This window comes from Mustela nigripes, chromosome 4, assembly GCF_022355385.1.
Source record: "Mustela nigripes isolate SB6536 chromosome 4, MUSNIG.SB6536, whole genome shotgun sequence".
In the NCBI taxonomy this organism is placed as follows: Eukaryota; Metazoa; Chordata; class Mammalia; order Carnivora; family Mustelidae; genus Mustela; species Mustela nigripes.
The window spans coordinates 146,487,295-146,499,621 of record NC_081560.1 but is presented as its reverse complement, the minus strand read 5'-3'; the positions used below and the strand labels follow the sequence as shown (position 1 = coordinate 146,499,621).

The 12,327-nt window shown below is 38.3% G+C and overlaps 1 protein-coding gene across 5 annotated transcripts in view; it reads right to left on the bottom strand.

Moving 5' to 3' along the window:
• The window catches only part of NRG3 (neuregulin 3), a 1,046,954-nt gene that overhangs the window by 584,044 nt on the left and 450,583 nt on the right, over window positions 1-12,327 (bottom strand). For all 5 annotated transcript variants that reach the window (XM_059395860.1, XM_059395856.1, XM_059395857.1 and 2 more), the window contains exon 2: window positions 4,683-4,812. In XM_059395860.1, coding sequence (XP_059251843.1) covers window positions 4,683-4,812 — 130 coding nt within the window. The remainder of the gene's footprint in view (window positions 1-4,682; window positions 4,813-12,327) is intronic.

The following is a 12,327-nucleotide window of genomic DNA, read 5'->3' as shown; positions in this document are numbered from 1 at the left end:
TGAATTCAGCACGGAAAAGAATTAGCATAAAAAGTGTAAATGAATTATTAATAAAAGAAGGAGCAGACACATTCAAATGGACTTTGCAGTATTTAATCTAGAAGGGCTTAATTGGAAGCTCTCTTATCAGCCTAATAATAATGAACTATAATGACCTTGATTTAACAGAACCAGGGACACTATCTATCTTTCTTAATGGAAACATGAGAAGCAAGGGTCAAGTGTCTTAACCAGGTATTACATAAATGAAATATGTGTGTAATGTACAGATCTTAGAAAATTCATAATGTTTGAAGAAGAAAATAGTTACAAAACCTATTAGTTTTTTTTTTAATTTTCACTAAGCTCTTTTTTAGAATTAGACTGCTATTTCATGCTCAAATTTAGAATATTTTGATTTTCATATATACATCATGATATAACAAGCATTTTCATGGCCCTAAAACATTATGAAAATTCCAGTTAGGTTGAATTCATCCAATGCATAGGTGTATTCTAATGTATATAAAATTACAAATTCAGGGTTTTGTTTTTTTTTTTCCAATACAAATAAACCTGTGGTGAATATTCTTTTAAATAAATCTACATACACATTTCTGTATACTGCAGTTTTAGAAACAATATAAATATTTTGAAACATTACATATAGGAGATACTTAACAAAATGTATTCCCTCAGGTAGTAAATGAGAGTGTGCTTTTACTCTACTCTCAGCAAACTATTTGCTTTTAAAAATCATTAATTATGTAATAGGCAAAAAAAATATAATAATTTGCATTTCTTTGTGAGGCTGAGTATTTTTCATGTTTATTGGTTATTTGTATTCTTTTTTAAGGGAAGAATACGTTCCCATTGTTGCCCGTTTTCCTACGGAGACTTAATTTTAATGTTACACTAGTTGATTTACATGACTTCTTCAGAATATCAATTCCTTGCCATATTTTATTATACGGTATACTGTGGTTCATCTTTTAATTGTATTTCTGATTTATATTATCCAGACCAAAAAGCAAGGTTTTGCAAGGATGTTTATTTTTTTCCTTCCATTGCTTTTTGTTCAAAGGTCCCTTCAGTTGCTGTCATAAATAAGTATGTAATTTTATTTACCATTCTCTTCAAGACTTTATTAATTACGTTAACTCCTGAATTCATTAAAAACAACTTTTCATATAAAGAAGGAAAGTAAAAACCCAAATTTGATTTGTTTTATCTGATCGCCAACCAAATTTACTGAGCAATCAGACTCATCTTCCCTCTGATTTATGGATCTCTCCTTACTCTACACTAAGTTCCAGAACATACCTGATTCTGGTATTGCCAGTCTGTCAGCCAATGATCTTGGACTTTATAGCATATTTTAAATTCAGCAAGACCAAGTTTGTCTATTTTCTTTAAAATCCCCTCTGTTGAGTTATTTTGAGAATCTTGGCATTGTTCTTAAATTTTTCATTAGCTTGCTCTATAATTTCTAAATACTAAAAATAGCTTCCTGAAAATACACTAAGGAGTAAGAAAATAACAGTAAAAATATGAAATCTCCCTCATCTCAACATTCATGCTGTTAACACTTTGAGCAAACATTTTTGGGATCTCTATCAGAGATGATCTAGGTAGGTTTGCATCTACTCTTCTTAGGCAAGTAAACAGAAAAGTGTTAGAGCATCATCAATCTTTTTCAACATAGAAAATGTTTTTTGATTCATGGGCTCCCAGTCACAGGATTTATCATAGGATTGCAATTTATTTATTTATTTATTTTTGCAATTTACTTTTAAAATACTAAAAAATATTATCTTGATTTCTCTTATATCTGAATGTCATAAGTAAAACATTTACTGTAGATTCAGAGACACCCCTACATATTGTTGTTTTAATATACTGAATTGTGTTTTTTATTTGACTTGAAACATGGCTCAGTTGGTAATGTATCACAGATACCCCCGGTAGCATGCCAGTCACGTGAAAATACTTCCCCTAGTTTTCCTTACTTCCCGACAATAAACTACTTCACTTACTCCAAGTGCATTACAAAGTACAGTGCCATTTAATTCCTAAGTTCATTTCTGTATGTATTTATTCAACAATATCCTGGTGATAGGAGGTGCTCAATAAACATTTGCGGAATGGAGAACAATGAATGAAACATGGTACTTAAATAGAGTGCTATACAAAATAACATATTATTAATAACTACATGGGGATTCTTAGAAGTGGCTGATGCAGGAACAAATGTAAGCTTTTTATTCACAGCAAAGCCCAGAAGATGAATAGTGGGCACATGCAATGTGTGATTTATTCATACACTCTAGTAGGAGATTTATAGGCATCTATTAACCTACTCGAGTTCCAATTCTGTCTTAGGCTGGTATTTTGTCATGATTAGCTATGTTGTGACTCTATGTTAAATAACAGGTTGTCTGGGCTGAAATATGCAAGAAATATGAAGACAGAAGGTCAAAATTATATATATATATATTTCCCACTGAATCATAGATATATCTCCACTTGTGAAGGCAAAAAAAAAAAAAAAAAAAACAAACTTAAGCATGCATATATGTACAAAAGCAAAAGACATTTTTTCCAGACCTGAGATACATTATAGTATCATAGACTGGATTGTCTCCCAAATAATTAATATGTTGAAGTCCTAACCTCCAGTAACTCAGAATGCGAGCATATTTAAAGAAAGTGTCTTTGCAGAGATAAGTGAATTAAAATAGAGCCATATGACTGGTGTCCTTATAATAAGAGAAAATGTGAATACAGACACATACAGAGGGAAAAAAAAAAATGAGAAGATACAAGAAGATGGCCATCCCTAAGCCCAGGAGAGAGACAGAAAGGAAACAACTCTGCCAACACCTGGAGTATGGATTTCTAGCTTGCAGAACTGATAAAATACATTTCTCTTGCTTAAACAATAAAATACATTCCTCTTACGTAAACCACTCAATCTGAGGTACTTTGTTACAGCAGCCCTAGCAAACTAATACACCATGAACTAATCCAGAATAGAGTGAGGCTGTATGTTGAAAAAAAGTAAGAATTATTTTGTTATTTGCAACACTCTCAGTTTTCAAAAAGATTAATTGTACCCACCTGCATACTGTGTGGGGCCTGATTTGATCCCTCCTTTGGGTAAAATACCACCCTAAAAGTCACTGCTTTAGGTGATATTTTTGATTAATCCCTCCACCAATCAATTAGGTATTCAAACATAACTGACAGCACTGTCTACTTCCACATGATGATCCCTTTAATGTACGGTTGAGGATCTATGAGAGCTTGGATACAATTCATGCTTGGAGTGGGTAGATCACTCTTGGCTTCTCCCTGGAGGTCTTAAAGTCATTTGTGTGCTTTCTACCTCTGTCTACACTCACCTAATAAATATAACACAAGAAGAGGGATGTGGGAAGGAGCATTTCCACTTTCCTTCATCCCCAACCTAGTTTCCCAGAGGACAGAAATGGGGTGTAAATTTTGTAAGTACGGTAAATGTAATAATAGTCCCCAAGTCATATGGAAGCCATGTTCTCAAGCATGAGAGCAGGTCCCGTCCTGTTTATCCTGACAGAAGACCACTGTCCCTTATCGGCTCTTCCAAACCTGTGTTGCCCACTGGGACAACTCATCTTCCTCGTGGACTGAAGCTGGCCCTTAGAGTCAGGCAAGATTTGCCAACATGTTCGAAGCTCTTCACTACAAGGTGCATTTCGCAATGCCGTCTTAATAAAACAACACAGAATGAAGCTTCATAATAGCAATATATAGAGAAAAAAGTCATAATTTTCCATGCTTCATGGTTCAGAATAATTAATTTAATAAGTGTGTCATATGAGAAAAGTAAATAAAGAGAAGGAAAGGGGTGTGGACACATATGTTCACGGAAGCATATACAATTGCAAGAAAAAAAAACAAATTACCCGGGTAGTGCTGGAAATAAAAGCTCAGTGGGAAATATTTTGGGGATGCTAATTTGATTCTTCTACGGAACCTTAAAGCTGCAGTGCTTACAAGTGCACTATTTAGCTCCACCTGTTTTTTATTTTTAGCATTTATATAACCTTAAGTCTCTAAAAACCAATTAAACACCTCCTGATCTCTACTAGGAATTTCCCTAAGTAGTTCTCTACCTCGACGGTAACAGGACTATGATTTCATTTACAACATCTTGCCGGAGAGCATTTTATCAAGAGAGGTGTTAGAAAAATAATGAAATTAATAAACGAGGGCAGAATCAAGATGAGCTCCAGTCTTCTCTGGACACAGTCACAGTCTGGGGTTTGGTTCACAATCAACATTGAGCTGCGTGATCTTAGATGAGCAGTTTGCTTTGTCATGCCACAGTCTGGAGTTTCTCAAGAAAGGGTTATTGTGTCAGGCCAATGTGTCTAAGTCCTACACCAACAATGCAGGCTTCTAAAGGGAGTAAGTATTTCTACTAAAGTGGTAGATATAAATGAAAACCCGTCTTTGCTCAGGTAAAATTCTGATTTTGTCTATTTTAATTCAGTTTTACCTTCCTCAAATACTAAAGTCACCTATATTATGACTCCTGATTTTGCCATTCCAACAGCTAGACTAAAAGCATCCCACATACACTCCAGAGCTCAACCACCACCCTCTGCTGCCAGGCCTCTCAGAGGGCCTGCCTCCGGTGCCAGCCACCAGTGGCTTACCGACAGTGTTTATGGGATCCCGTCAGGGTCTCGATCACAAAGCACTCGCCATCATTGAGACAGTATGCGAGGTCCTTGTCTCGGCAGGGTTTGAAGTGCTCAGACCGCTCCGTGGAATACGTCGTTGTATCTGTCAAAAGAAACACAGACAGAACCACTGTCAGCAGCACAGTCGGTCACCCCAGGTCAAAACCCTGGCCAGGATCTGTGCACTGAGGATTTCTTTCTTTTTTTTTTAAGATTTTATTTATTTATTTGACAGACAGAATCACAAGTAGGCAGAGAGGCAGGCAGAGAGAGAGAAGGAAGCAGGCTTCCTGCTTAGCAGAGAGCCTGATGCGGGGTTCGATCCCAGGCCCCTGGGATCATGACCTGAGCCCAAGGCAGAGGCTTTAAGCCACTGAGCCACCAGGTGCCCTGCACTGAGGACTTCTACGCGCTGACCCTTCACCTCTAGAGAGAGAGAGCATAGACCCTCCACTGGACTGAAGAAATGCAGCTGGATATGACATTTCATGACCTAATGGTGTGTGCTCCCATAAACTCACAGGGTAAAACATAATCACAATGAGATGGTACCAACAGGTGTGCCTGTGGGAGGGGATTAGGTAATGAATGGGATTAGTACTCTTCTAACAGTGCCCCAGAAACCTCTGTCGCCCATTGCAGTCATAAGAAGATAGTACTCTATGAGCCAAGAAGTCCTCTCCACACACCAGACACTCAATCTCCAGGCACCTAGATCTTGGACTTCCCAGCTTCTAAAACTGTGAGAAATAAATTTCTGTGTTTATGAGCTACCCAATCTGTTAAAACAGCCCCGGCTGACTACGACAAGCACTGTATTCAGTTTTCTAAATTTCTCCACTACATTTTAGCAATTGGAATCACTCTATAAGCCCCCACCGAGGACACGGTAACAGTAAAAGTGGAATGATTCTGCAGTCAAACACCTCAATCCCGCTTTCGTTCACTCAGTTTTTAACAAACATGTTGCATGAAAGATTGAAAAAGGATCTTCTTCCCTTTATTGTTGCCAAATGTCATTAAACATCTGATCAATGCATACTGCGACTGTTCTGTGGAAACCAATGTCAGTTTCTAAGCGTTTTTTGTTTTTAGTTACATTTCTAATAGGCTAAGAGCTGAACAAATTAGTCTACTTTTTTCCCCCTTTTCTTATGTAATTAAAATGCAAATATTCCAAATTCTGAAACAGAATCTCAAATGTGAAGAATATTTCTGGCATATACCTAACAGAACCAAATTACTGTCATTTTTAAGCATTATTTTAAACATTTGCTTTAAAATCATAATTACTAAAATTTTTAAATTAGGCTGTATGTCTGCATCCTTTTCCTAAATATGAAACTAGCCATAAGTATGTCCTGTCTACTAGATACAGACTCTGTTATCACACGCACATATTTTATTCTCACAGTTTTAAGCAACTCAAGTATTAGCACCAATTCCACTGCCACATTGGAGAAAAAATATATTTAAAAAGTCAAAGAGGGGGGCATCTGGGAGGCATAGTCAGTCACGTGTTCAACTCTTGATTTCAGCTCAGCTCATGATCTCAGGGTGATGAGATCAAGTCCAGAGCCGGGCTCGGTGGGGAGTCTGCTTGAGATGCTCTCTCGCCTCTCCTTCTCCCTGTCCCTGCTCATACTCTCTCTCTCTCTTCTTCTCTCTCAAATAAACAAACATTTAAAAAATAAAATAAAAAGTCAAAGGTGAATAAATGATTCTGTATTCAAGCTCCTTTAATTCCCTTTTTCGGATCTAGATTAATAATAATGTTCATAGTGTGGATTCTTATAACCAACCAGCTGAGTAACTGGAAGCCACTGGAAGCCTCTCTTCCTGTTCATTAACCAAACTGAGGGGAAAGTGACTGCCCTAAAGCGAAATACACTCATACCCTTCCCACATCTTAGAATCCTCAGTGGCCCTCCATTCCCATAAGAATAACTCCAAATTCCTCAGAGACTCACATAAACCAGTGGCATTTTGCCCTCTGGTGTCACCTTGTGAGCTAAGACACACAACTTCATTACTGATTATTTTTCTTTTTCTCCAAACACCAGGAGCTGTCACATTGCTCCTTCTTCCTGGGCCATCTTTCTCTTTGCTGGAAGACAACTAGAAATCCTTCAAAGTTTACATCATTTTCCCATTGTGTCTCAAGAACACCTTTTACCACTCACATCACTGCTTCAACATTCAATGCTGCAAGTAGCCATTTGTTCACATGTTTATCTGTTTCTTTAGTCTGTGTGTTTCCTTAAGGTCAGAGGTGGAGCCTTGAATCACAATGGGTGTTCAGGAAAAAATGTCTCTAATAAATCTGGATCACTCTAACACTGCTAACACTTTAAATGCCCTTGGTAAAAGATATGATCGTTAAAGACATCATCACAATCATATAAGAGTTAATGCATATCGCACAAGTTAGATATAATTTCACACCAATATTACCATTTTAGTATATCTACTTTAATATTGAGGGATATTGGAAAAACACACCTTGTCCTCAGATTCATAGAAGTCTTCACTTATACACTGCTCATATAATTTGGGCATCAAAACAGCCCACATCGAATATCCTCTTTTTTTGGTGGTATAACAGAAACTCATTTTTCCACTTCAAAATATCTATCTATTAATACTTTGGCACAAAATAAAGGCTCTGCAAAACAGACACATTTTCTGTTTTCCAGGAGATCTCCTCTACAGAGAAGATCCGTTATGAAGACAGTTTGCAATAGGTACACAGAATCAATCTCTCTTTCTACTGGAAATATTTAAAATTCAAGAGCTCTGAGCAAAATATTCAATATGAAACACCACACAGTTGATTGCTACCCTGACCGCTGAAGTATATTAACTCATGATCAGTTAGTTTTCCTTTAATTTCTTATTATCCATTTATTGATATTCACTGATCATTCCTCTAAGAACAGCTTTTCATTAACATAACCTACAGCATAAAAAGTGAGATCCTTATTTTACAATCAGTGGTTTTAACAAGCTACAGACTCCAAGAGCAATACAATGGCAAAGCAATTACAATCAATTAGTTTTCATCTGACAAATGCTGTCTCCAGCGATTACCTCCCCATTCTACCAATAGCCTTCCCCATCATGTTATTGTCTATTAGCACATTTCGGTGTATCAGAAGCCCAAGTAAATGCCTCTGCAAAAGTCCGAGGTGAGAGAGTACAGAAATGTCAGGCTTAACATGTACTCAGGTTTTCTATTTCCATAGCTTAGAGAATCTAAAACTTAACACAAATACACATGTTTATCCCTTATAATGACTTGACTGGATTCAAGGAAACACCACCGTTGAGTATTTTTAACATCTTTTTTTTTTTTTTTTAAGATTTTGTTCATTTATTTGGCAGACAGAGATCACAAGTAGGCAGAGAAGCAGGCAGAGAGAGAGGGGGAAGCAGGCTCCCTGCTGAGCAGAGAGTCTGAAGCAGGGCTTTGATCCCAGGACTCTGGGATCATGACCTGAGCCGAAGGCAGAAGCTTTAGCCCACTGAGCCACCCAGGCTCTTTTTTAACATCTTAATTTTTAACATCTTAATACAATAAACAGTAACAGAATGCTAAGCTTACTCCTTCTATAAGTAGACTGCAATCATCAATAAATTTGAAACCTTAGAATTTACCTAAACACTTTACTACACAGTGTCCATTTATCACTCACCTAAAATCACAAGGGATTGGGCAAAGTAAATAATATTCACTGTGGTAAAAGTTTACACTTGTAAGGCATCATGCCAAATATGTCAATGGAAAGACAGAAAAATTTCTTAATGGAATTACTAGGCCATTATACTAACTCTCAGACCACCTACCCACTATTGTAAAGTAGTAAATAAGGTAAGAAAGTAAACTGTGCCTGACCTAGTGATTATTAGGCTTTTTATCACTCATGACCAAGCTCAGCCCACCAAAGAGACAACAATAATTTTAGATGACACCCTCCAATATCTGCATATCTACTTACCAGTGCATGTATGTATATATTTGGTTAATTGTCTTACATATAAAATATACTACAAACATCTAAAATAGAACATAAATGCAACTGAGATAACAATAAAGTATGAGGTACACCTCTTCATTACCTTTTTGTGCCTGAAAGTGACCCCACAGGATTTGAAGTGTCCAGGTGAGTATTTTGTTCTAAAGAGGAAATAGGGGACATTTGAAAGGATGACATAATGTATGTGATCTAACTCCAAGCTATCATGACCTTAAATAACCTTGGGACGCTTTAACAATCAGGTATGGAGCTCTCATGGTAAACTTATCACGAAACCTGTTTATATACTTAAGACTGATTCACTTTTACTATAGTCTAGTATACTAAACTGACCACAATATATGCTACTATTTTGTTATGTATTTAAAATTCAAAGGGCATCTTCTGTTTCTAGGAATGTAACCTGATAAACAAATTTCTTATAGAGGTTTTGATTGTCTTCAAAAAAATCACATGGATTAAGTCTCAGGTAAGTAAACAAGGAGAAGCCTACCATTCCCATGAATTCCCATTTGTTTATTCCAGAGTAACTCCTTCCCAGATATCATTCACTTCTCTGCATCAGCCCAGGGATCTCCCCTCTGACCAGGCCATGAGCTCCTGGGGGACAGAGAGGATCTTCTCATCTCTGATCGAAGGTCTTATGGACGGCCTGACACAGAGGTGAACACAACAGGTGTTTATAGAAGAATGATCTTCTTATACGAGCATTTTTCTAAATGTCCTATACTGAAAACCATGCAGGTTTTTCATAAAAGAAAAACTCCCTATGAGTACATGTTTAGAAGTTAGGACTCAAGAAGAGCTTCAGAGGCAATTTAGGTAAAGTGTATAGAAATTGATGAGAGGAGGGGAAAAGACGAAGTCTATGGGAAGAGGGGATGGGAGGAGAGAAAGAAGGAGGGATGATATTCGGAAAGAGAGGACAAAGGAATGTTAAGCTTCAGATGAACAGAGATGGTGCTAAGGACGGACCTTCCAAGCACCATGACCAAAGTTAAGGTCTCAGGCCAAGAAAGCATAGTTGCTGTCATGAGGAACTAGTACCTATTCACTTGAGACCACAGGGGCTGTACAATTATCCAGACCACTCATCTGGCACTTGTTATATGTCATTTAATGTGTTTTCTTTATATTTTTTATGGGTTTTGGTCTCTATCCCCAGGGAGGTCAGGGAGAGTGCTTTGCTTTCAAGTTTTGTATTCTTTCCACACCATGTAGCATACATAGTAAGCAATCAGTACAGTAATTAAACGCACAGTGGGAAGTGGTGGTGGTTAATTCATTAAAGGAAAAAAATGGGAAGAAAATGTAAGGCCGGGAAACAGAAATCCCTGCAGATTTTGCAATGAAAGTTAATTTTTTCATGAATTAAAACAATGACTGGTTTTCCCCCTTAAGTACTAAGTTGAACCTGAATATTACTTATTGAGGCTTTCTTTGTTGCCAGCACAACACTGCACACTGTGGGAACACAGATTTTGTTGCAGGAACAAGGCGCTAAATAGACTATTACAGATAATAATTGCAGTAGATAATCAAAATAAAGGGAGAGCCTAATTCAGGCTATAGTTATCTCTGAAGGCTTCCCAAAGGGCTGGCACTGAAGCTGGGTCGTGAGTGGGCAAGATTTCATCGGCATGGGGAAAGGAATTCTGGATAGGAAGAACACGAGAGCACCTCAGGAAGGAAAATGATCACACGCAGCATAAACCCCAGATCCACTCCACGCACTCCCGGTTTGCAAATGTCAGAGTCATCGACCAGTTTCTTCCTTCCCCCCACTGAGTTCATGAGAATTCTCTGAGACAAGTTAAGACGCAGTCTAAAAGCTTTTAGGATTAGCAAAACACCTTTACAGGCCAGCACCCATTTAAATATGGTCATGAACTCCAGCAGACTCCTCCATTCCATGGGAGTGGTATAACTGAAACCTACCACCATACATTACCATTCCCAGTTGAATCTGCCATTTTTCAGGTACCCAGTAAGGAGCACTGGCAGGAGACTGACTTATAAAATATTTAACGGTTAAGGAAAATCGCAAGAAGAATGCAGTAGTGTTTGAAAGGGAAACCAAGCACTCCTCAGATGGCAGGAGGCAAAGATAGCTTTCTTCCTGCTGCCAGAGACCAGACATCGTTCACTCTGCAGGCATGGGAGAAATGGGGAACGTGGGGCATGGAATCTATCAGTTCCATTGAGTCATGGGGCTGCTGTGAGAACTGACAGCTCCTGATATATCCCAGAGCCATCTACTCCCACAGCAATTGTAGAAAGGACCCTTCTTAAATTTGCATGACATACCTGCCTCCCTACAGTCTGAAATCTTGCTTCTAAAGACTGCACCAGTTTAAATAAGCCTGCACGAGACATAGCTTGTTCAATAGAAATGCATTTATTTGGAAATTGCAGAGTTTATCCTCCAGCTGAATCTATTTCCTTCTACCTGATGCATACACATGCCTAGACAAACTGAATTCAGCGATAACAGTTAGAATGGCAGCTACTGTCACAGGAGTCCTTGTCTTGTCACAAACCCTTGGGCGGCTTCTAGGTACTATGCTACATGCTTCCTAGATACCATCTCTGCTCCCCATGTGGTTCACTGAAATGGTCCCGTCTATGTCACTAGGCGTCTCTAAACCCACTGGATGGATGTTTGCACATTTTTTTCTCACCTTGTTTGAACTCTCAGAAGCACCTGTACTCAGCCACTCCCCCCTTTGGGAAAAACCTTTCATTGGCTCCTATATTATCACCGAATGTTGATTTTCCTCCTGCTTTTCAGCAGCATCAGCATTACCTGTCAAGTTCATGAGCCCCATTCCAAACTTAGTGCATAAGAAACCAGAAGTGAGTGGTGGGATGCTCGGTTAACAAGCTTTCCAGATAATTCTCTGAGAACCAGCTGCTTTGGTGCATCCTATTGCCAACATGCTGGTAACTCTCATAGATAGACCTTCAGCCTACTGCTGTTTACGAGCTCAATAGGCCCGCCTTTCCCTTCCTGATGGACATCACAAAGGCACCTAGCAATAAACCTATAGAAAGCCCAAGTCTTACTCTTCCTCCACAAACTGATTCTCGAACTCAACTAACCACACCATTGATCCTGTTGGCTGCTCCAGCTCTGGACAGATTTATTCTGATTAATCCTGTCCTTTCCATACTACTTATTAAATACTTTCAACATTACCTCTGTGCATACTTGGCAGGCAAGAGATTTGAATCTGGGAGAAAGTTCTTGAGTAAACAAACATATAAATGTTTATTAAAGATACATGACTATTTACTTTTCCTTTGAAACCCATGAGAATTTAAAAAAAAAAAAAAAAAACCTGATCTTCATCAGTCAGCCTTGGGGCCATTCCCATCATGATCATAGATATTTTTTTTAAAAATATGTCTTTATTTATTTGAGAGAGAGAAAGAGAAAGAGTACATAACCATGGTGGGGGTTGGGATGGGGTGGTGGTGAGTAGGGGCAGAGGAAGAAGAAAATCTCAAGCAAACTCCATGCTGAACATGGAGCCCACCACGGGGCTCTATCCCACAACCCTGAGATTGTGATCTGAACA